The following is a 26,704-nucleotide window of genomic DNA, read 5'->3' on the forward strand; positions in this document are numbered from 1 at the left end:
TGCGGTATACGTGTAAAGAGTCCAGGGGTTCCCTTACGAGTGGGTGGGGGTTTGCTCTGGCAATCCCAAGGTGCTCTTCTAGGGGGCAGTGTGGGCGATCAGCCTTAGGCTTATCATAGAGGAGCCCAAGACATCTGCAAATACACACACTGCTCAATAAATATTAGACACAACTCAAGGAGATTCACACCAATTTATAAAATAGCAAGTATCTTTATATATGTTTAGCACCAGAATCAATTTGTTCAGGAAAGTACGTTTTTTAATAGGAATATTCAAAGAGTAGACACAGAGCAAATTTTAGAAGCTGCAATGATATCTGAAAGGAGGAAAAGTCAATGCGGCGTTCAGGTACGGCACAGCGACTTACAGGACCAATCTCCAGGAGTTAAGGTGAATGGTGGGCAAGGTCTAAGGCAGCACCAGCAGAGCAACACCAGCGACACTATGCCAGCTGGGTGCAGAGGAGCCAAACAAGTCGGGTGTCCAAAGTTACTCTATGGGGAATCAGGGCTGACAGGCCAGCCGGGCTGAACCAACAGGGGGGCTCAGGCGTCACAGTGCTCGGGATGTAGGGATGCCTTTGGGCCTCTTCTCCACGACCCAAGGGCGATCGGTGCAGAGGTGTCTTTAGGCGTCAGGTTTTCCTTTGCGAGAGCACTCGCGATAGAGGGGGGTTTGCATGCAGAGGCTGCAGGTGACACTGGGAAGTCTATGAGAGGTGTCACCACCACATTGGACTCAGTCTCTGAATTGCTGGAGGACCACGATGACACCATTGGCCCACTTCATCTCGGACTAGGAGAGATGGGTGCACTGGTTGTTTTAGGCGTCGTGTTTCTGCGGTCACAAAGTCCTTCCAGGAATCTTTGGATGCTTGCAGATTGCAGGGAAGCAGGTCCGCTACTTCTCAGGAGCTCTTGGTGAAGGGCTGGTGGTTTCTCTGGCATCGGGGACTCAGCAGCAGAAAGACAAGTTGAGTTCTGGTGCAACTAGAGGAGGCAGCAGACAGGACGGCATTGTTGGTGCCAAGTCAGTTGCTGGATCTTCAGTTCTTGCAGGATGCAACCCTTCACATCTTTCTTCATAGATCAGGTGATAGGCTCTGATTCTCTAGTTCCAGGGACTCCCCTAAATACTGAATTTAGGGGTGTTAGGGGAGTGTAGGGTAGTAGCCAAAGGGCTAGCCACCCCTGGGGGCACTCAGCAGCGCCCGCCACAATGCCAGGAAGGCATGTCATGCACTTCCATGCACAACATGGCAGGCACCGTGCAGTGCCTGCCATGTTGTGCATGGAACTGCAGGGGGTACCATAGACACCCCCCATGGGCACCCCCTACCCCCCAGAGTCCCTGGGGGCTCGCAACGGGCCCCTGCAAGCAAATCCCGCATGCCTCATTGCTGCCAACAGAAAGGCATGTTTTCGCCCCCATAGTAACAGACACCGCCACCATATTAAACTCTTTTCCGCCCGGTCAAATTGTTGACCGGGTGGAAAAGCGGCGGTCGGTCTTTCCGTCCGCCGCGGTCCCCCCCCCCCGCCATAGTAATATGGGTAGCGGGCGGGGATCCGCCCGAGATCCTAATGGGCCCCCTTGTGTTGGGAAGTGTTAGTATATTTTTTTAAATAGTTTAATGTTTAGATTTAATATAGCATGTTTCTTTTTTTTATTATTGATATACATATATATATTTTATTTTTATATAATTTTAAAGTTGAAAAATTTAATAAAGATAATAGTTAAATTATTTTCGAGTAAAAATATGTATATGTATAAATGATTATGTTTGTGTGTTTATCTTTTTTTAATTAAGTTTGTTATATTTAGTTAATATGTATATTAATTGCATTTTTTTTTAAATAATATTAGTATTTAATACATTTAGTATATATTATTTCATTTTATATATATTTTTAAATTGATATTTTTTAAATCAATATTTTTTACCTCGCTATTTTGAAGTCATAATTTTTGCACTTACCTGTTAAGGGATGGGATTCGATATTTTTACCGTGGATATTTTTTTCTCCATACTTAGAACATCAGAGTTTGTGACATCGATATTCTATCAGTGAACCAATTTTCCCACCTGTCCTGGTGCCGAAGGGCTCTAGACAAAGGGGGTTGGCCTCCTCTCCTGTTAGGAAAGCCAGATTCACATTTCAAAGTCAGGGGCTTCTTTGAAGCGTGCCGGCCTAGGAGTGCTACTCAGCAGTTCATCCTGTGGGCGGGGGGAAAACACCCTTTCCCAGCCGGGCTTCATTCCTGACCTCCTGAGAGCATAATGCTCTCACCCTAAGAGGTCAGAAACTTCTATCAGGGGTCAGGCTGGCAGAAACTAGTTAGCAAACACACAAGAGGCGGGTAGGTTTTCAGGGGTCACCTCAGGTGACTCCAGGGTGCATATATTAATTAAATCCATCCCTGGAATCAGTGTGGGAATTTTATTACGAGATGTCTGATACCAAACATCCCTCTTTTCAGTGAAGCCGATGTAGCCGGGGAACTCGTTTTCACCAGTGTAGGAAGGTGGCTCTGTATATACTGTACCAACATGAGGTATAGTGCTCACAGCATCCAGTGGATCACCAGAGGCTTAAGTAGATAATACTAAAAGATATATTTATGGTAGTGTGGTCGAGCATTTAGGCTTATCAGAGGGTAGTGTTAAGCATTCATTGTACACACTCAGGCAAAAAATTATTAGTCATTCAAAGACTGAATTCAAGATCAATTGTTTTGAATAAAATGTATTACTCAGTTATTTTATTTTTAGAACCAAGAGGCACTCAGTTGCTGGTACGTAACAGTTTCAAAAGTAGTAATACTTTTCAAATGTAGTACGCATTTGTTTACAGAAGCAGTAAAAATACTTTGCAGAAGTATTAGAAATGCTTTCGCAATGTCAATCAAATAGAAGCAAACTTAGTAAATGTGAAAGATAGACATTTTGATTCATGAACAATCAGAACACAGTTCTAATGCACTTCCAGTCTTTGATTAATGGACAATCAGAACACACTTCTAAAACACTTCCAGTCATTGATTCATGAACAATCAGAACACACTTCTAATGCACTTCCAGTCATTGATTCATGAACAATCAGAACACAGTTATAATGCACTTCCAGTCTTTGATTAATGGACAATCAGAACACACTTCTAAAACACTTCCAGTCATTGATTCATGAACAATCAGAACACGGTTATAATGCACTTCCAGTCTTTGATTAACGAACAATCAGAACACACTTCTAATGGACTTCCAGTCTTTGATTAACGAACAATCAGAACACACTTCTAATGCACTTCCAGACTTTGATTAATGTACAATCAGAACACACTTCTTATGCACTTCCAGTCTTTGATTAATGTACAATCAGAACACACTTCTTATGCACTTCCAGTCTTTGATTAACGAACAATCAGAACACACTTCTAATGCACTTCCAGACTTTGATTAATGAACAATCAGAACACACTTCTAATGCACTTCCTGTCATTGATTCATGAACAATCATAACACACTTCTAATGCACTTCCAGTCACAGATTCATGAACAATCAGAACACACTTCTAATGCACTTCCAGTCTTTGATTCATGAACAATCAGAACACACGTCTAAGGCACTTCCAGTCATTGATTCATGAACAATCAGAACACACTTCTAATGCACTTCCTGTCATTGATTCATGAACAATCAGAACACACTTCTAATGCACTCCAGTCTTTGATTCATGAACAATCAGAACACACTTGTAATGGAATTCCTGTAATTGAGTCGTGAACAATCAGAGCACACTTCTTATGCACTTCCAGTCATTGATTCATGAACAATCAGAACACACTTCTAATGCACTTCCAGTCTTTGATTCATGAACAATCAGAACACACGTCTAAGGCACTTCCAGTCATTGATTCATGAACAATCAGAACACACTTCTAATGCACTTCCTGTCATTGATTCATGAACAATCAGAACACACTTCTAATGCACTACAGTCTTTGATTCATGAACAATCAGAACACACTTGTAATGGAATTCCTGTAATTGAGTCGTGAACAATCAGAGCACACTTCTTATGCACTTCCAGTCATTGATTCATGAACAATCAGAACACACTTATAATGCACTTCCTGTCATTGATTTATGAACAATCAGAACACACTTCTAATGCACTTCCAGTCATAGATTCATGAACAATCAGAACACACTTCTAATGCCCTTCCAGTATTTGATTTATGAACAATCAGAACACACTTCTAATGCACGTCCAGTCTTTGATTATTGAACAATCAGAACACACTTCTAATGCACTTCCAGTCATTGATTCATGAACAATCAGAACACACTTCTAATGCACTTCCAGTCACAGATTCATGAACAATCAGAACACACTTCTAATGCACTTCCAGTCTTTGATTAATGAACAATCAGAACACACGTTTATTGCACTTCCTGTCATTGATTCATGAACAATCAGAACACACTTCTAATGCACTTCCAGTCATTGATTCATGAACAATCAGAACACACTTCTACTGCACTTCCTGTCATTGATTCATGAACAATCAGAACACACTTCTAATGCACTTCCAGTCATTGATTCATGAACAATCAGAATACACTTCTAATGCACTTCCAGTCATAGATTCATGAACAATCAGAACGCATGTCTAGTGCACTTTCAGTCCTTGATTCATGAACAATCAGAACACACTTCTAATGCACTTCAAAGTCTTTGATTCATGAACAATTAGAACACACTTCTAATACACTTCCTGTCATTGATTCATGAACAATCAGAACACACTTATAATGCACTTCCAGCCATAGATTCATGATCAATCAGAACGCATGTCTAGTGCACTTTCAGGCCTTGATTCATGAACAATCAGAACACACTTCTAATGCACTTCCAGTCTTTGATTCATGAACAATCAGAACACACTTCTAATGCACTTCCAGTCTTTGATTCATGAACTATCAGAACACACTTCTAATGCACTTCCAGTCTTTGATTCATGAACTATCAGAACACACTTCTAATGCACTTCCAGTCTTTGATTCATAAACAATTAGAACACACTTCTAATACACTTCCTGTCATTGATTCATGAACAATCAGAACACACTTCTAAAGCACTTCCAGTCATAGATTCATGAACAATCTGAACACATGTCTAGTGCACTTTCAGTCCTTGATTCATGAAAAATCAGAACACACTTCTAATGCACTTCCAGTCTTTGATTCATGAACTATCAGAACACACTTCTAATGCGCTTCCAGTCATTTATAACTGACTGCTTTTTTAAGGAAGTTCTAAAATATGTTGCGAAAATGGATGATGTTACATTGTTGCATGATGCATTTCTACACTTAGCTTAAAATGTTTGAAGTTAAACTGCAGTTTTCTAGATAAATTGATGCTGGCTCTCCAGTTAGGATTAGTTGGTACTACATACATGTCATGTATGAATAAATACATAAATAACTCATACCTGGGCATTTGCACTTCCAGTCTTTGATTCATGAACTATCAGAACACACTTCTAATGCACTTCCAGTCTTTGATTCATGAACTATCAGAACACACTTTTAATGCACTTCCAGTCTTTGATTTATGAACAATTAGAACACACTTCTAATACACTTCCTGTCATTGATTCATGAACAATCAGAACACACTTCTAAAGCACTTCCAGTCATAGATTCATGAACAATCAGAACACATGTCTAGTGCACTTTCAGTCCTTGATTCATGAAAAATCAGAACACACTTCTAATGCACTTCCAGTCTTTGATTCATGAACTATCAGAACACACTTCTAATGCGCTTCCAGTCATTTATAACTGACTGCTTTTTTAAGGAGGTTCTAAAATATGTTGCGGAAATGGATGATGTTACGTTGTTGCCTGATGCGTTTCTACACTTAGCTTAAAATGCTTGAAGTTAAACTGCAGTTTTCTAGATAAATTGATGCTGGCTATCCAGTTAGGATTAGTTGATACTACATTCATGTCATGTATGAATCATTACATAGATAACTCTCACCTTGGCATTTGCGATCTCTAGTCTTTGCTGCTTTGTAGAGGTTGGTAACTGGTGTCCATCCTTGTACCACGTTATTAAAGGCTCCGGCACGGCATTGGACTCGCACTGCAGGTCGATGGCTTGTCCAAGACCAATGACTAGCACTTCCTGTCGCTCTCCGGGTGGACGCGCGATGTGCGGTGGAACTTGAGGGAACAAGACAGGCAGGCATCAGCGACTACGCTCATGAATCTAACATGAAACACGCAGATCCAGAAAAAAATATGGTTTTTGCCCGGTACTTTACGAATGATCTTTGCCCAGTACTTTAGGATTGACCATACTCTTAACCCAAAACACATTCTGAAAGTGTTGGTGTTTTTAAACTCTGCTGTCCATCAGCTTTCCAGAACATTGGAGTGTGCCTGTTGCCTAATATTGAGGAAGCTGAACGCTACTTTCTTCTTGCTGGGTTTTGCAAAGCAAAAAAAAACTGAATGTGAAGGAGTCTGTGGACTTTGTGATGAAGAGCATTTTGTCTTTTTAAGGGCAATGGTTAAATGAAAATAATATAATTTCAGCAAAACTATATCCTGTCTGTTACATGAGCACTGCAAATAATATTATCCTAATTAAGAGAGAACAACGAAGCACACATTAAAAATCAGGACACTCAGATTGTTTAAGTATCTTGGAAACTGAGCTGCACGTGCTCTGTAACTACTATTACCATGGCTACAAAAGATTAACAAGAACAAGTTACAAAGCAAACAGTTATGCAGCCTGTGACATGAATACCGGGAATTCTAATAGACAATAATGTCACATAATTTACTTATGCTGAGGTGCTTTCTGCAGTTCAACAACTGAGTATTTCATGCCATGCAGACAATCCAATACAAAGGCATAAACCTCTTCTCTGTGCTCACCAACTCTGCATATCTTGTCTCATAATGGCCACATGCTCTCTCCCTGGGTCATTAAATCTGTGTTTCTTGGCACTTGCAGCTTTGTTGGTCATAACTCCTCTGCCTGTTGAGCACTGAGACGCCCTCTGGGGCAGGGTCTATGCTGAATAACACTGCAGTTTGAATATATATATATCAATGACTGACACAGGATTCAGAAAGTGCTACCAGAGGATGTGATATCTGTGGATGAAGTCATGCATAATATTCTGGGAGTGATGGGAGAGTTTTTTCAGAACTTTACAGAGGATCAACTTTTGGTGTGTGTGGCATGCTAGACATGTTACCAACACGCAATCGAACTTCCGCGAGTCAACATCCTGCACATGCTCAAACACACCACTTACCAAGCACCTGCAGGTGGACCAGCTTCACATCGGTCCCTGCCGCGTTGCTCGCCTCACACTTGTACGTCCCTTCGTTGGAGAGTCGCAGCTCTGGGATCTGTAGGATTTGGCCACCTGGAAGAACCAAAAGCATTAGCGCTCTCTCCAGCTTGTGTAGTTGTCTCTGACGTCGATCAGAAGCACCGACCATCTCTACCAGGGCTAGAAATGGACTGTCTGTCATCAGTGCTTGTCCTTCTCAGATGTGAACAGATGTGCCTATCCTAGGAGCTGACATGTCTGTCACATCGCTTACCCTCTGTTCAGTGTGGAATGAGTGAAGCGAGGGGCCATCTCTGTGGCCCACTAAGAGTATTGACCTCACCACTGGCCAGCTACATCTAACTTGACTCTGCCCCTTATCCACCATCCACAATGCACAAGTAGGATGATTCAGGTAGGAAGTCTGCACACCTTTCTCAAGGTCCACTGGTATGGGACAGATGTGTGAGAGGGAATGGTTGCAAAAGTGGGTGATGGATGTGCATGGCTAGCAAGTGCATGGTAGATTTATTCTCAGATGTCTGGCTACCGGTAGGGCATTGACAGTGCCTGAAATTTGCAAGCCGATATTCATGTAGAGACTAAAATATACGTTAAATGAAGATGAATTGAAAGACCATCTACAAACTCTCAATCTCACTTTATCAAACAAAAATTCTCATGATATGTGGATATTCAAAAAAAATATTAGAAAGCTAAATGACATCCTCACGATAAAACCTCTTAAGATAAAAGCTTACAATAAGGTAAGGAATCTTATAGAACATTAATAATTATGTTAAATCAGTGTTGATCTCTCTGTTTGTCTGTTTCCAGCTAAAAAAAAAAGCGACTGGGTCGCCAAAGATGTGTTTGCTGTCTCTAAACATTCATCTATGTATTATGCATGTATTGGTATACACCATCCACTCCGGCTCCCCTACCGACCCTTGCCCACACCACATCTTCAACAAAGCCGACTCCATCATCGCACCCCAACTCCGGAACATCATCAACAGCTCCTTCGCATCCGCCACCTTCCCAGAGAGCTGGAAACATGCCGAGCTGAGCGCCCTCCTGAAGAAACCCACCGTGGACCCCACGGACCTCAAGAACTTCCGCCCCATCTCGCTCCTCCCCTTCCCAGCCAAAGTCATCGAGAAGACCGTCAACAGACAACTCTCCGACTTCCTCGAGACCAAAGGATCCCTCGACCCCTCATAGTCCGGGTTCCGAGCAAACCACAGCACCGAGACCGCCCTCATCGCAGCCATCGACGACATCAGGTCCCTGCTAGACAACAGAGACACTGCTGCCCTCATCCTCCCGGACCTCTCAGCAGCCTTCGACACCGTATGCCACCGCACCCTGATACAGCGCCTCAGCAATACCGGAATCCAAGGAGCGTCCCTGGAGTGGATCATCTCGTTCCTCGACGGAAGAACCCAGAGAGTCCGCCTCCCCCCGTTCCGATCCTCGGCCACCGAAGTCATCTGCGGCGTTCCGCAAGGATCATCACTCAGCCCCACCTTTTCAACGTCTACATGAGCCCCCTCGCAGCCATCGCACGCCAAAACAACCTCAACATCATCTCCTACGCCGACGACACCCAGTTGATCCTCTCCCTCACCAACGACCCCGCCACCGCCAAAGCCAACCTACAGGAAAGAATGAAAGACGTTGCGGAATGGATGAAAATCAGCCGTCTGAAACTGAACTCAGACAAGACGGAAGTCCTCATCCTTGGACCATCTCCCTCCCCCTGGGATGACTCCTGGTGGCCCCCTGCCCTGGGCACCTCCCCCAAGCCAACGGACCATGCACGCAACCTGGGCTTCATCCTGGACTCCTCCATCTCGATGACCAAACAAGTCAACGCCGTCTCGTCATCCTGCTTCAACACCCTGCGCATGCTCCGAAAGATCTTCCGATGAATCCCCACCGAAACCAGGAAGACGGTCACCCAGGCCCTCATCACCAGCCGTCTGGACTACGGGAACACCCTCTACGCTGGAACCACAGCCAAACTCCAGAAAAGACTCCAGCGCATTCAGAACGCCTCAGCACGACTCATCCTGGACATCCCTCGCCACAGCCACATCTCTGCCCACCTGCACTGGCTCCCTGTCAACAAGAGGATCACGTTCAGACTCCTCACCCACGCACACAAGGCTCTCCACGACACGGGCCCGAAGTACCTCAACAGCCGACTCACATTCTACACACCCACCCGCCAGCTCCGTTCCGCCAGCCTCGCCCTCGCCTCCGTCCCACGAATCCGCAAATCCACCGTCGGAGGAAGATCCTTCTCCTACCTGGCAGCCAAGACATGGAACTCCCTCCCCACCAACCTACGGCTGACCCTGGCCATCTCGCCTTCAGGAAACAACTCAAGACCTGGCTGTTCGAGCAGTAGCGACCCCCCCCCTCAGCGCCTTGAGACCCTAACGGGTGAGTAGCACGCTATACAAATGCTATTGATTGATTGATTGATTGATTGATAACTATATTTGAATATTTTGTTGATGTTAAAATGAGATGAACATAACATAATATTATTGTGTGGTGACTTACGTGCAACAGATGTGTTCCTAATAATAAAATGGTACAAAAGATGGAAAGAAATAGCATTCTGGGTGCCTCTTACATTTAGGGCCACATGGACAAAGTTTTTTTGGGTCCGCAAATGGCCCGATGCACAGAATCGGCTGTTTGCAACTGCAAAATATCCCTTTCAGATGTACAAAATCCATTTTGCGATTCAGTAACTTTTTACCGAATCGCAGTGATACCTTTGAATGTTTGCGACCCAAATGCGGTCTCGAAACATTTGCAATTTACCGCCGGTTTCAAATTGGTGGTAACCCATTCGCAAATGGGAAGGGGTCCCCATGGCACTCCTTCCCCTTTGTGACTGCATGTGAAGCAGTTTTTTAAGAGCAGGCAGTGGTCCCACGGGCTGCTGCCTGCTCTTAAAAGATGAAAAGAAAACCTTTCATTTTTCTTATTATTTTACAGAAAAAAAGATTGCTTTATTTAAAAGCAATCACAGACATGGTGGTATGCTGACCTCAGCAGGCCATCAGCCCTGTGGTTTTTGCGGTTCCTAATGAGTCGCAAATTGCAACCTAACTAGTTAATATTCATGAGGTAGGTTATTTGCGACCCACTGGGAATCGTAGAAAGTGTTCATCAAACTTTCGTACATGCCGTTTTGTGATTTCCTAACTGCAAATCGCAAGGATTCTCAACTAAGGAATCGCAAAACAGTTTCTTAGTACATCTGGCCCCAAGTTTCTATATATATGGATGAGTAGTTGTATGGTTAAATGGCTGAGAGGGTGTTTCTGTGTAGGTGAGTCTGTTGTCAGGGCTGTTAGACATTCTGTAAGCTGTGCCGCAGGGGGTGCGTGTGTATTAACCATTCAGAGAGACCCATACGCACCAGGCAGGATAAGCATCTCCTCACTGGACAGCAGCACGTGCCCATCCTTGTACCATGTGATTTCCGGTGCCGGATGTGACCGCACATCACACATCAGGTTAACAGTGATTCCCAGGACGCCTGTGACAGTCTCCGGATTCACACCCACAATCTCTGGAGGAACTGCAAACCCCATAATAAAATGTTACATTTTTTAAGCATTATTTAAATCCATTTTTGTAACAATGTATTAAAGCTGAAGGCACATGACTCCCACAGACTCACCTGACACCGTGACCATGAACAGCTTCTCTACAGACCCCGCTGCGTTCTCGGCAACACATACGTAAGTGTCCGCGTCCGCCAGCTCTACGGCGAGGATCTACGAAGAAGGAACACAGTTCAGCTGCTGGAGGGCGATCAGAACTCATTAGCGAACCAGCTCCAGGTGAAAGGAACCAGACATGGGACCCAGAACAAAGAGGGTTTAAGGCACAAGCAAAGTGGGTAACTGCCCACCTTTCAAGGCCCCCTGGGAAGGTGCATTTTCTCCTTATGTGACTTTTCTTTATCCTATTTCTCTGTCTAAACCTCTCTTCCTGTCTGGCTACCATTACCTCTGACTCCATCTCTCTATCCTGTGTCCTGCATCCAAAACGCCTCCGCCCAATTGATCATCAACATACCCCGCCGCAGCCATATCACCCCCCACCTGAGAGACCTACACTGGCTCCCCGTCGACAAGAGGATCACCTTCAAGCTCCTCACCCACGCACACAAAGCACTCCACAACGCCGGACCAGCCTACCTTAACAGCAGACTCAGCTTCTACACCCCCACCCACCAGCTCCACTCCGCCAGCCTCGCCCTCGCCCCCCGCAGCCAACGAACGACCCCCGGTGGCAGATCCTTCTCCTACCTCGCCGCCATGACCTGGAACGCCCTCCCTACCCACATATGACAGACCAAAGACCTGCTAGCCTTCAGAAGACTCCTCAAGACCTGGCTTTTCGAGCAGTAGCAGCACCCCCCCATCCCCATAGCGCCTTGAGACCCTCACGGGTTAGTAGCGCGCTCTACAAGTACTCTGATTGATTGATTGATTGTCATTTTAAGGATGTTTTGGGGTTCTGAGAAAACACATTTCAACAGTATTTATGTGACTCTGTTAATGTTTAACATATAATTTAATATCATTTGACATCATTCAGGCTTGAATTAGTGCAGGAAATAAGAAGTATGATTAAAATTTGTTCCATGCACGGGCCCACAGATATGTCTTGCCTGTGGGCCACAAAATATTTAAAAGGATACTGACCCAGAGGTTCAAAGGCCGAACGAGGACAGACATTGGAGTACAAAGATGTACAAGAGTGTATGATGGACATAAGGATGCACACAGGATGCGCGAGGACAAACCAAGGCATGCGTTCTGGAGGGCCTGGTACTCTCCTTACAAAGTGCAGAGATGCAGCAGGAAGTCAAAATAAAAGAGAACTCTCCTGGCACAGGAAGAGGCAAAGGGTGGAAGCAGCAGCAGGAAGAGCAGCATTTATAGAGTGCTCATCACCCCACTGTGAGGTGCAGAACTGCATTATCGAGGTGGGTAGAACGTTACCCCATTGGGCGAGTGCCGGGTTGGCAGCGGGTTGTGTTTGCCATGAGCCTTTCAGGGAAAGTTTTTTGATGTTGTGCAATAGTGACCATAGAGGTGCTCTTATCTTGTCTTGGGGCGCAGCCCTTAGAAGTGTGTTGGAGGTGGAAGTATGTGAGATAGACACCCCAGGCTATGATTATACATTAGCTGCCTATTTACAATGTCTTAAGCTAAACTTCAGATAGGACACATTATTGCCATAAAGAGATGTTTTGAGGGCGCTGCACCATTGGAAAGGGGGTACACAGCCATCTGAGTGCAAATGCCAAGCCCTCCCCAAAGCGTCCAGGTAGAGATAGAGTTATGATAGATGAAACAGACATACCTGAAGGTGTCGACCCTCCTCCAGGACATGGTGTCTTTCTGCGTCTACGATGGGTACGCTGTTCCGGAACCAAGAGATCTCGGGGGACGGTGTCCCAGTAGCTTCACACTTCAGGAGAGCAGTGCCATTGGCAATCGCGGCCACCTCTTCTATCACCTCGTGCACGTCACTCTGAAACGATGGAGGGCCTGCAAAGAAAAAAGAGAGGCAACAAAGTGCGGTCATTAATGGTTAAAGACCCCCGTAAGAACATTGTGACTTCACTCAGAAACCCCTTTAGCTCCAGGGACAAGAAGTCAAATGACTGCAACTTTGAGCATGTGGAGTGAAGACTGGATATTGAGCAAGGTGTTTTTATCACAGCGCAGGTCCTGAAATAAGGCACAACCAATTGGTCTGTATGTAAAAATCCCTGGTGCCCAGAATGTCTGACACCAGAGATGAACACTCTTGTGTGCAGTCGCCTTTGTGTTGTTACAAAAGTTTCTAAGTTCCACCTTTATTCCTAACTCCAATTCACAGAGCATAGTTTCGCTCTTTGAAACAAGTCAGCTTGTGAAACAGGACCGTTTTGGAAAAGAACAAACTGTTATCGTACATCTCAGTGTCTCCTCACCCATAGAACCAATTTAGTTCTGTATTGTGTGCAATACACGCTATATAAACATAATAGAAAAATACATAAATACATGAATCTGCTTTGGGATAAATTTGCTATTTTGCAACAGAGCCACAAGAATTGCTTGATGACTCAGCAGTGATCTACTTTATGCCTAAACCCACTCATGCTTGATGACTCAGCAGTGATCTACATTAGCCTGGAGCCACTCTTGCTTGATGACTCAGCAGTGATCTACATTAGCCTGGGGCCACTCATGCTTGATGACTCAGCAGTGATCTACATCAGCCTAGAGCCACTCTTGCTTGATGACTCAGCAGTGATCTACATCAGCCTAGAGCCAGTCTTCAATGATGACTCGGCAGTAATCTACATTAGCCTGGAGCACCTCTTGCTTGATGACTCAGAAGTGATCTACATCAGCCTAGAGCCACTCTTGCATGATGACTCAGCAGTGATCAACATCAGCCTAGAGCCAGTCTTGCTTGATGATTCAGCAGTGATCTACCTTATGCTAGACCCACTCTTGCTTGATGACTCAGCAGTGATCTACATTAGCCTGGAGCCACTCTTGCTTGATGACTCAGCAGTGATCTACATTAGCCTGGATCCACTCTTGATAGATGACTCAGCAGTGATCTACATTAGCCTGGAGCCACTCTTGCTTGATGACTCAGCAGTGATCTACATCAGCCTAGAGCCAGTCTTGCTTGATGATTCAGCAGTGATCTACCTTATGCTAGACCCACTCTTGCTTGATGACTCAGCAGTGATCTATATTAGCCTGGAGCCACTCTTGCTTGATGACTCAGCAGTGATCTACATTAGCCTGGATCCACTCTTGCTTGATGACTCAGTAGTGATCTACATCAGCCTAGAGCCACTCTTGCTTGATGACTCAGCAGTAATCTACATCAGCCTAGAGCCAGTCTTCAATGATGACTCAGCAGTGATCTACATTAGCCTGGAGCCCCTCTTGCTTGATGACTCAGAAGTGATCTACATCAGCCTAGAGCCACTCTTGCATGATGACTCAGCAGTGATCAACATCAGCCTAGAGCCAGTCTTGCTTGATGATTCAGCAGTGATCTACCTTATCATAGACCCACTCTTGCTTGATGACTCAGCAGTGATCTACCGTATCCTAGACCCACTCTTGCTTGATGACTCAGCAGTGATCTACATCAGCCTAAAGCCAGTCTTCCATGATGACTCAGCAGTGATCTACCTTATCGTAGATCCACTCTTGCTTGATGACTCAGCAGTGATCTACCTTATCCTAGACCCACTCTTGCTTGATGACTCAGCAGTGATCTACATCAGCCTAGAGCCAGTCTTCCATGATGACTCAGCAGTGATCTACCTTATCGTAGACCCACTCTTGCTTGATGACTCAGCAGTGATCTACCTTATCCTAGACCCACTCTTGCTTGATGACTCAGCAGTGATCTACCGTTTCCTAGACCCACTCTTGCTTGATGACTCATCAGTGATCTACATTAGCCTAAAGCCACTCTTGCTTGATGACTCATCAGTGATCTACATCATGCCTAGAACCACTTCTCCTCACCGGTGCCCTTTACTGAGATGATTCCCCAGCTCATGGCAGAAAATCCTACAGGCAGCAGGAAAATCCTTTTGTTGAAAATATGCACTGTGGTGCGAAAAATACTCTTTCCTCTTTTAACCAGGTTCATCCTGCTCAAAGGTTTACCTTTACCTTCTGATTTGAGTCTTGTACGTCCCAATCCACCTCAGTGGTACACTTATAAAGCCCCAGGACCTCAGGGATGACACGTAGTCTCATAGATTGTCAGGCAGAGGCCACAGCTGGGTTCAGTCCAGGTGCACCTGCCATGGCCAGCTGGAGAGTTGCAGGAAATGGCTTCTTATAGCTTGTCCTGTCCCTATATCTTTAACAGGAGGTCAGCTATATGCCCCTTGGAGACCCCTTCCTTGTCCTGGATACAAGAGGGAGAACCGGTCCAGTCTTCTAGGCTCTTCTCAGACAGCAGTTTCAGTCATCTTCCGATCGTCCACAGGTCCAGCAGTGTTCTGAGGTGGTTGCCCCGAGATACCACATTTAGATCTGACAGGAGCGTGTGGGTGGAAATTACACCTGGGGACACCCTAACAAATGGGGTAAATTTCCTGGGGCTAACTCTACCCACTTTGGGCATTTTCAAGATGGCAGAAGTCTTCATCCGCACTAAACTTGGACTCTAAGGGCAGGTGGTCTGTGTGGGGCGTGTACTACGGTAAACCTCGTGGCATCCTGCACCTAACGCTACAATGCAGTTTTAGGCAGTCCCTGTACCGCCAACAAACTCAGAGAAAAACGTCTGGTAAAATCCAAGCTGAGTTTTCAGCATACAGACAGTGGATACGAACACATGGGCATATGTACAAGGGCATTGCGCCACTGGAGTGTCGCTTTTTCTGATGCTCCGGTGGCACAATGCCCTGATCTATATTTGCAGGGTGGCGCCAAGCCACTTTCTGTGGCTTATCGCCGCTAAGTAAATATGGCCCTCTTCACCCCAGTTTACTGCGGCAAAGGGGCGTTCAGTGGGTTTTGCTGTAGGCGTTCCCACACAACACACATTTCTTTTTGACACAGCCCCAAATTTCCAAGGATTTGTAGGTCTGAGGAAGCCAAAATATATCGCCTTTAAAGGGAGGCATTGGAGTGGTGCAATGAGGAGAAATACTTGCATTTCTCCTCGTTTTTTGCTCTTTCTATGAGTGCATTCTGTAGCAAACATAGAATGAGCAAAACACCATTAATGATTGGTTTTGGGCGGGAAGGTGTTCCTTACTGCACAAACTCAATCATCCCTGCAACACACACCCTTGCACCACGGTGCAAGGGTTATGGCGCTGGTTCTAGGCAGCTTTTTTAGCACCTGCAGAAAAACATGAGGGTGCACCGTATTCTTGTAATGACACAGCGCAGTTAAATAGCTTGCATCGCCGTACTGTGCCATTTCATTGTAAATAGGCCCCACAGTGTTCTGGCATTCTGTTACCTTCCTTTGAAATGCCCCTCCCAAATGTTATATATAAATCCAGCAGACCTATCAAACAGGCTTTGACACAGTAATGTCAAAGAGAATCCCATTTTGATTGAGGCCTGATTGGCTTCCAGGACAAAACAAGGGCCCTGCCCAAGTGTCAGCTAACATTTGCCTATGATAAGGGTGGCCTCTTTGAAGTGAGTCCAAAGTGTTGTATCAAAAAACACCAGCAGACCCGTCAATCAGGATGAGAGATTCAAGCAGGACGTGTCACTTTAATGTCAAAAAGGATCCTTCCAGCCCACCTTTGCAAAATCTGGTTCACCGGGGTCATCTCTGCATATTTAGAAAAGCCTATTGTTTTGCTTATGGGAGGATGTTCATGCCTTTTTCACACCAAATTAAATGCTAATTACTGGTTGGCCAAAGTAGGAGAACATGTAGATTTATCTTCTAGGGATTTCAGGCAGGGCAAAGGTAACTTTTTAAAAGTTACCTTTTCATAATATTTAGTACAAATCCAACTTCATCATTGAATTGGATTTTTTGACAACTATTAAATAGAGTTGTTGAATGGCTTTTTTAGTTAGTTTCATTCCCAAGTGAAAGGATTAGTCTTTATAATTGCATTCCAGTGTTTTCCTATGGAACAGCCAATCCTGCTACAGTGAAAATAGCTTTGAGGGCATTTCCACTTTAAGAACATGTTTACATGTCCTACTTTTAAATGCCATGCACCTTGCCTTATGGGCAATAACGACTGAAGGACTACATAGGGGTGACATATATATTTAAGAGGAAAGTTTGGGCCTGTCAAAAGGGGTTCTTTTGACGGGTCACATTTTCAGTTGAAACCTGCACAACCATGCTACTGGTTCGGGCCTGCAGTCATGACTATTTTGTGAATGTAGTGGATGGCAAAAGGGCGTTGCAGTCCACTTGTGAAATTTGACTTAAAGGCCCGGTATACTCTGGGGGTGCCTTATACTAAGGGCTTACAGGTAAGTTAAATAGTTCAATGGAGAGTATACAAATTTTACCATGTTGAAAGGAGGAGCACAAGAACTGTACCACTGGTTTGCAGGCGTAAAGTGCAAAGTTCTATAGCCAACTAAAATTCAGGTTCAGCAAAAAAGGCAAAACATTCGGAGTGAACAAGCAGAAGGGGCACATTTCCAACAGTCACTGAGTGCTGGCACATTAAAGAGCAAATTCAGAAAATTTAACTGCACTTCATGCCAAAATCTTGACACTCGTGGATATGAAGAACGTCAAATCCTAAGACCAGAGGCTGCAGCTCCAAGGAACTCAAAAGAACTTTTCATTATCTTATAGCCAAAGTCCGGCCCTCGCTCATTACTTTTTAGTCTTTTTTTCAGATGTTTACTGCGCCTTGAACATCACCTAATTTAGTATGGTTGTAACATGTTAGGTAGCCATGTCATGGGTAATTCTCATATTAGAATGAACATGTTTAAAGGGACAGACCAACACTTACTTAACGTGAATGACCAACCTATGTTCAAATTAACAGATCAAGCATCTTTAAAGTAAAGTACTAAAACATTTGAAGTTATGGACTAACATGTTACTTAAGTTTCTTTAAAGTGTGGATAGTGTTTAATGGTCAGGCTTAACTGTTTAAAGTTATGAACTAATATATTTACAGTGAAACACCAACAGGTGAGAGGGAATAGCTCCAATGTACACAGGAGAGGAGCGGGTCTTAACATTGAATGACCTGTGACTTCCCCTGTACAACTCTCCTAATCTTGTAACAGATAACAAGTGCTTGTGTTTGGCTCTCTATGTTAATATTAACCCAGAGCAAAGACAAAAATGAAGACTGCAGGGTCTAACCCATCACAGAAACTTACTCAGCACCACCAGCTCATAGTGCAAGCTGTCCTCTCCCACTTCATTGGTCGCCTCACAAGTGTACTTCCCAGAATCCTCTGCTCTGGCCATCGGGATCTGCAGCAAGCGACCATCTGAAAGGTGAACAGGCTGTTAGACTGTGTTTGAGGGGAGAAATAAGGGGCGGAGAGGCAACTTGTCAGATACACCAGTGTCCAGGGCTCACACAACATTAAATACCAAGAGGGGGGTGCTGAAGGACAGGGGGCTAGATATAGTAGTTGATTGTCACCACGTGCAGCTGCTAGATATACTAGAAGATCGTCACTACGTCCACCTGCTAGCTATACTAGAAGATCGTCACCACGTCCAGCTTTGCCGCAACAGATGATATCCAGCTGATCCTCAGAAGGAGAAAAAGGATTCCTCATCCTAATAAACCTCTCTGCAGCTCTTGACAGTCTCCCATCCAACCCTGATGAAACAACTCTGCTGAAGGAAAGTGGGCTAGATATAGTAGTTGATTGTCACCACGTGCAGTTCCTAGATATACTAGAAGATCGTCACCACGTGCAGCTGCTAGATATACTAGAAGATCGTCATCATGTGCAGCTGCTAGATATACTGGAAGATCGTCACCACGTGCAGCTGCTAGATATACTAGAAGATCGTCACCACGTCCAGCTGCTGGATATACTAGAAGATCGTCATCATGTCCGGCTGCTAGATATACTAGAACAGGGGTCTCCAAACCGGTCCTGGAGGGCCGGATCCATGCCAGATTTTTAAAATAACTACATGTATCTCAATGGGAATATCCAAGAAATCTGGCATGGATCCGGCCCTCCAGGACCAGTTTGGAGACCCCTGTACTAGAAGATTGTCACCGTGTCCAGCTGCTAGATATACTAGAAGATCATCATCAAGTCCGGCTGCTAGATATGCTAGAAGATTGTCACCACGCCCAGCTGCTAGATATACTAGAAGATCGTCATCATGTGCAGCTGCTAGATATACTAGAAGATCGTCACCACATGCAGCGGCTAGATATACTAGAGGATCGTCACCATGTCCAGCAGCTGGATATACTAGAAGATCGTCACCACGTCCAGCTGCTAGATATACTAGAAGATCATCACCACGTCCAGCTGCTAGATATACTAGAAGATCATCACCATGTGCATCTGCTAGATGTACTGGAAGTTCGTCATCATGTCCAACAGCTAGATTTACTAGAAGATCGTCACCATGTGCAGTTGCTAGAGATACTAGAAGATCATCACCATGTGCAGCTGCTAGATATACTAAAAGATCGTCATCATGTCCGGCTGCTAGATTTACTAGAAGATCCTCCCCATGTGCAGCTGCTAGATATACTAGAAGATCATCACCATGTGCAGCTGCTGGAAATACTAGAAGATCGTCACCACGTCCAGCTGCTAAATATACTAGAAGATCGTCATCATGTCCGGCAGCGAGATATACTAGAAGATCGTCACCATGTACAGCTGCTAGATATACTAGAAGATCATCACCATGTGCAGCTGCTAGATAGACTAAATCGTCACCACGTCCAGCTGCTAGATATACTAGAAGATCGTCACCAATTCCAGCTGCTAGATATACTAGAAGATCATCACCATGTGCAGCTGCTAGATATACTAGCAGATCATCACCAAGTCCAGCTGCTACATATACTAGAAGATCATCACCATGTGCAGCTGCTAGATATACTAGAAGATCGTCACCACGTCCAGCTGCTACATATACTAGAAGATCATCACCATGTGAAGCTGCTAGATATACTAGAAGATCGTCACCAATTCCAGCTGCTAGATATACTAGATGATCGTCACCACATCCAGCTGCTAGATATACTAGAAGATCATCACCATGTGCAGCTGCTAGATATACTAGAAGATCGTCACAAATTCCAGCTGCTACATATACTAGAAGATCATCACCATGTGCAGCTGCTAGATATACTAGAAGATCGTCACCAATTCCAGCTGCTAGATATACTAGAAGATCGTCTCAACATCCAGCTGCTAGATATACTAGAAGATCATCACCATGTGCAGCTGCTAGATATACTAGAAGATCGTCACCAATTCCAGCTGCTAGATATACTAGAAGATCGTCACCACATCCAGCTGCTAGATATACTAGAAGATCATCACCATGTGCAGCTGCTAGATATACTAGAAGATCGTCACCAATTCCAGCTGCTAGATATACTAGAAGATCGTCACCACATCCAGCTGCTAGATATACTAGAAGATCATCACCATGTGCAGCTGCTAGATATACTAGAAGATTGTCACCAATTCCAGCTGCTACATATACTAGAAGATCATCACCATGTGCAGCTGCTAGATATACTAGAAGATCGTCACCACGTCCAGCTGCTAGATATACTAGAAGATCGTCACCACGTCCAGCTGCTAGAAATACTAGAAGATCATCACCATGTGCAGCTGCCAGCTGTACTAGAAGATCGTCATAATTTCCAGCTGCTAGATATACTAGAAGATCATCACCACGTGCCGCTGCTAGATATACTAGAAGATCATCACCATGTGCAGCTGCTAGATATACTAGAAGATCGTCACCATGTGCAGCTGCTAGATATACTAGAAGATTGTTACCAATTCCAGCTGCTACATATACTAGAAGATCGTCACCAATTCCAGCTGCTACATATACTAGAAGATTGTCACCAATTCCAGCTGCTACATATACTAGAAGATCGTCACCAATTCCAGCTGCTACATATACTAGAAGATCGCCACCAATTCCAGCTGCTAGATATACTAGATCGTCACCAATTCCAGCTGCTACATATACTAGAAGATCGTCACCAATTCCAGCTGCTACATATACTAGAAGATCGTCACCGCATCCAGCATTGCCGCAACAGATGATATCCAGCTGATGCTCGACAGGAGAAAAAGGATTCCTCATCCTAATCGACCTCTCTGCAGCTCTGGGCAGTCTCCCATCCAATCCTGATCCAACAACTCTATGATCCAAGCATCGTAGGACACGCCCTTCCATGGATCTGCACTTTTCTTACCCAAAGAGCCCAAACAGTCAACATGCTGCCATACTCCTCAGAAGCCCTGAAACTCATTTGCAGACCCCCGCAGGGTTCTGTGTTCAGCTCAACCTGATTCAAAATTGACAGGACTCTGCTGGCTGACGTCATCTGCACACATATCAATATTCTCACTTACACTGATGACACACAACTGATAATGTCCCTCTCGGACAAAACAGCCTGCAAAAGGACCAACGTTAACCAGTGCATGGCTGAAGTTGGCTACTGGAAGAAGTTCAATTGCCTCAGGCAGAACACATACAAGACAGAAAAGATGCCTTCCTGTGGGAATGGTGCCCTACAGACCTCGGACCCACCCCTACCCTATTTGAAGGTATAGGTTTAGGGTATGTAGCACAATATGTGATATATGAACACATTTCAGGTTATCACTACTCATCTTTCCTCACTAGTTTGAAGTGGATGCAGTGTATACCACTATGAGTGCTGTATGGTCTTTCAAATAAAGTTGTTATTCAGAATGTTACAAGTAGCATTGTCTTCAAGTTCTACTAGTCCCTGTTTGTCCTTTTTTCTTTCATCCTATTATTTTGGATTACTTATTTCTTTATATTGATACCAAGACCATACAATATATGCTGAAGAAGCATCCTTGTGTCTAGCAGGAAGAGAATATTTGGTATTATGTGTACGTCTGCTGTGTGTTGATTGTGCTTGTGTTAACAGCTTAGGAAATTTGGGCTCACCGGTCCTGATGAAAGCCAAAAACTCCTGATGGGGCCACAGGCTGAAAAATGTTGACCTGCTATATGCAGGAGTAATAATCGCTTCTTTGCATCCCCCCAGTTTTTAACCATCTCGTTGTTTTCTCGAAAAGATTAAATGTAGGTTCTATCAGGAGGCAACCAAGATCTTTATTCTGCATTATCCGGATCCCGTTCTCCACCCTCCATCCATAAGTCCTTCCTGTGAACATTGGAAGCGGGCTCACCATTAGCGGATTCTTTGGCGAGCAAGGATGGCAAATGGTAAAGCATGGTGTGTGAGGGTATTTCTTAAAATTGTTTTAAATTGTTTATAAACCTGGATGATTTTTCTAGAGCACTTTGGTCCTGTCCAGATCATAGGTCAAATAGGGGCCCAGAATTAGAGTATTTACCAGGTGTTGTCTTACTTTTTGTGTGACTTGTTTACTTTTTGTGATGGGCCATGGTTGGGGCCAAGTAGCTGCTGTCTGCCCTGTGCATTCAGTCGGATACTAAGCCTTATCCATCCCACCACATGGCTCTTTTCTGCTTTGTAAACCTTTGCATGTTGACCATTGTATAGCCAGTATTTCAGGAGCAGTCTCCTCGCACTTCCTGCCATTACTAGCTAAATACCTGTCCACTCTTTAAGAAAGACACATGACTGGACATTGGATATTTTATATCTATTCCCCAGCCAGCATGACTTTAGAATGAAGACTTCAAAGGGAAAAAAAACATGTTGTCTCTACTGACCAAAAAGTTCAATTGCCGAAAAGAGCATGCTTTGGACACCACTTCTTGTTCAAGGCTAAGACCTTCTTGGTGAGCTCTGCTCAATGCCAAACCTCCATTAAAAAGCAATCTGATGTATTTGTTACATTTTTCAATTGTTTCTGCAAACACAAATTGCTGTAACTCACTGTTTTGCCTCACTGTCTCCCATCATTGAAACATATAATGCACTCTGTTTTTAACAACTTCATTTTTAGTTTCCATGATCCCTGAGAAGGGCTGCATCTAAATACAAATAATTAATCCTTGAAAACATGATTTCATGAAGATTGCAACTCCACGGTCATCACAGTGCCCAGCACGGCTGAAGTCCCCCATGCAACGTATCTACAGGCAGATGTGGGTGTTGCGATTACACGGACTGCTGAATGACACCAGCCAGAGTACAGGACACAGGGTGCAGCACCTACCTAGTAATAATAGCACACCGGTATCAGAAGCAAGCAGCGGCCGCCCATCCTTGTACCAGTGGAGTGTGGGGGGAGGGATGGCGTTGGTGTCACATTGCATAGACACAGGATCCCCCAAGATGACCTCCCGGTGCTCGGTCACGTCCTCTTCATCACCATTGTTCCAGTACACCAGCTCAAAGGCCGCATTGGTGCTCCCGGGTCTTTGGAAGATGGGGGGAACTGAAAGAGAAATTGCAGGTCTCAATGACATCCCACACAAGGATAATGTGCTCAGTGATGAGACAACCTCCCCTTAGTACTTTTTAATCTCCTCTCATGAACTCCAGTATTGTTCCTGCTCTTTCCAAGGGTCTTTTTACATCCATTACTAAAGTGGTCAATCCTATTGGCTAATGAAGTGTCAGCTGTGGCTCTTCCATAGGCTGGTCACATGGCCAAATGGATGAATTGATCCCTTCTGAAGGGGGCTCAACATTTATATATGTATTTGTGTTGATTTTTGTGCTTTTCTTGCAGGGTAGACAACCTTCCTCCACTAGGGCACTGTATGCTAGAGCTCCACCCTCCCTATGAAACACCATTATTCTTTTATAAGGCAGTGAAACCGATAAATTGAAACGCCCACACACCCTGAATGCTGACATCAAAGTCCCGCTCGTCCTGTCCGGCCATGTTGGATGCAACACAGGTGTAGTGTCCGGAGTCAGAGACCCTGGTGGGCTGCATCTGCAGGACGTGTCCATCGTTTAAAATCTGCAGGTGGCCTTTACTCTCTAAAAGCTGAAGAGAAAACAAAAAGGTACTTTTTTAAATGTTTGCGATAGAACTTCTGAGAGCACGTTAGAAAAGCTGTCTGGGCGCAGAGCACAGTGCAAGGTGGGGGGCAATGCTAGAAAGTGTACTAACAGAGAGGGCAAAGTTAGAGTAGGGAAGAACAGCAGGGAATGATATGGGGGACAATTACACAGAAGACAGCGAGGGAAAGACAAAAAGAGCAATACCCAAGAGAGTATGACCAGAGAGGGCAACGCCACATGAGACAGCACAAGAAGGAGAAGGCAACACCAGCAAGGGAAAGCTAAAAAGAGCAGTACCCAAGAGAACATGGCAAGACAGGGCAATGCCAGAAAAGACAAAACAATAAAGATAAGGATAAACCAGTGACAGAAAACCAAAACAGAACATTACTAAAGACAGCATCAGGAGGGAGGGCACTGCCAGAGTAGACCACATCAAAAGAGCAAGGAAGAGCAGTTAGGGAATGCCAAAAGGATCGATACCCAACAGAGTATGATCAGAGAGGACAATACCAGAGGAGACATTACAAGAAAGAGAGGGAAACACCAGCGAAAGAAAGACAGAAATATCAACACCCAAGAGAGTATGAGAAGAGAGGACACTGCCAGAGAAGACATTACAGTAAATGGCACATTCAGTGAGGTCAAAACCAATGAGTACCTTCTACCATGAAATACTTTAGGAATATGAATGTTTGATGTCAAAAGAAACTTTAGACTAACCTGTCCATCTTTGTACCAGGTGAGTGTTGGTGCTGGCACGGCCCGTGACTCACAGTGCAGAGACAGGCTACTGTTGACCTTCGTCTTCACTTCTTTCACCACAAGGTTACCATCGGCAGTGTCTGTCTGGATCTGTGGAGGGACTGAGGAGAAAAGGACATGGACATGAAATGGAACAGACCTGACCATGCTTCCCAGTCATCATGATGGCCAACTGAAGAGACCCGACCATGCTTCCCAGTCATCATGATGGCCAACTGAAGAGACCCAACCATCCTTCCTAGCCATCATGATGGCCAACTGAAGAGACCTGACCATCCTTCCTAGTCATCATGATGTCCAACTGAAGAGACCTGACCATCCTTCCTAGTCATCATGATGTCCAACTGAAGAGACCTGACCATCCTTCCTAGTCTTCATGATGGCCAACTGAAGAGACCCCACCATCCTTCCTAGTCATCATGATGGCCATCTGAAGAGACTCGACCATCCTTCCTAGTCATCATGATGGCCAACTGAAGAGACCTGACCATCCTTCCTAGTCATCATGATGTCCAACTGAAGAGACCTGACCATCCTTCCTAGTCATCATGATGGCCAAATGAAGAGACGCGACCATCCTTCCTAGTCATCATGATGGCCAACTGAAGAGACCTGACCATCCTTCCTAGTCTTCATGATGGCCAACTGAAGAGACCCCACCATCCTTCCTAGTCATCATGATGGCCAAATGAAGAGACGCGACCATCCTTCCTAGTCATCATGATGGCCAACTGAAGAGACACAACCATCTTTGCTGGTCATCATGATGGCCAACTGAAGAGACCCAACCATCCTTCCTAGTCATCATGATGGCCAACTAAAGAGACTTGACTATCCTTCCTAGTCATCGTGAGGGCCAACTGTAGAGACTCGACCATCCTTCCTAGTCATCATGATGGCCAACTGAAGAGACTCGACTATCCTTCCTATTCATCATGATGGCCAACTGAAGAGACACAACCATCCTTCCTAGTCATCATGATGTCCAACGGAAGAGACCCGACCTTCCTTCCTAGTCATCATGATGTCTAACTGAAGAGACACAACCTTCCTTCCTAGTCATCATGATGTCTAACTGAAGAGACACGTCCTTCCTTCCTAGTCATCATGATGGCCAACTGAAGAGACCTGACCATCGTTCCTAGTCATCATGATGGCCAACTGAAGAGACCCCACCATCCTTCCTAGTCATCATGATGGCCATCTGAAGAGACTCGACCATCCTTCCTAGTCATCATGATGGCCAACTGAAGAGACCTGACCATCCTTCCTAGTCATCATGATGTCCAACTGAAGAGACCTGACCATCCTTCCTAGTCTTCATGATGGCCAACTGAAGAGACCCCACCATCCTTCCTAGTCATCATGATGGCCAACTGAAGAGACCCGACCATCCTTCCTAGTCATCATGATGGCCAACTGAAGAGACCCCACCATTCTTCCTAGTCATCATGATGGCCAACTGAAGAGACCCGACCATCCTTCCTAGTCTTCATGATGGCCAACTGAAGATACCCCACCATCCTTCCTAGTCATCATGATGGCCAACTGAAGAGACCCGACCATCCTTCCTAGTCATCATGATGGCCAACTGAAGAGACCCCACCATTCTTCCTAGTCATCATGATGGCCAACTGAAGAGACCTGACCGTCCTTCCTAGTCATCATGATGGCCATCTGAAGAGACCTGACCATCCTTCCTAGTCATCATGATGTCCAACTGAAGAGACCTGACCATCCTTCCTAGTCTTCATGATGGCCAACTGAAGAGACCCCACCATCCTTCCTAGTCATCATGATGGCCAACTGAAGAGACCCGACCATCCTTCCTAGTCATCATGATGGCCAACTG

General features: G+C 44.8%; 1 protein-coding gene across 1 annotated transcript in view; it reads right to left on the bottom strand.

The window, feature by feature from the left end:
• Window positions 1-26,704, bottom strand: part of HMCN2 (hemicentin 2) — a 761,275-nt gene that overhangs the window by 131,164 nt on the left and 603,407 nt on the right. The window contains exons 52-60 of the mRNA XM_078646218.1: window positions 24,811-24,953; window positions 23,920-24,070; window positions 23,288-23,509; window positions 18,296-18,409; window positions 12,783-12,970; window positions 11,086-11,182; window positions 10,822-10,983; window positions 7,356-7,469; window positions 6,062-6,246 (exon numbers count right to left, since the gene is read on the bottom strand). Coding sequence (XP_078502344.1) covers window positions 6,062-6,246; window positions 7,356-7,469; window positions 10,822-10,983; window positions 11,086-11,182; window positions 12,783-12,970; window positions 18,296-18,409; window positions 23,288-23,509; window positions 23,920-24,070; window positions 24,811-24,953 — 1,376 coding nt within the window. The remainder of the gene's footprint in view (window positions 1-6,061; window positions 6,247-7,355; window positions 7,470-10,821; window positions 10,984-11,085; window positions 11,183-12,782; window positions 12,971-18,295; window positions 18,410-23,287; window positions 23,510-23,919; window positions 24,071-24,810; window positions 24,954-26,704) is intronic.

This window comes from Lissotriton helveticus, chromosome 5_1 (genome assembly GCF_964261635.1).
Source record: "Lissotriton helveticus chromosome 5_1, aLisHel1.1, whole genome shotgun sequence".
NCBI lineage: Eukaryota > Metazoa > Chordata > Amphibia > Caudata > Salamandridae > Lissotriton > Lissotriton helveticus.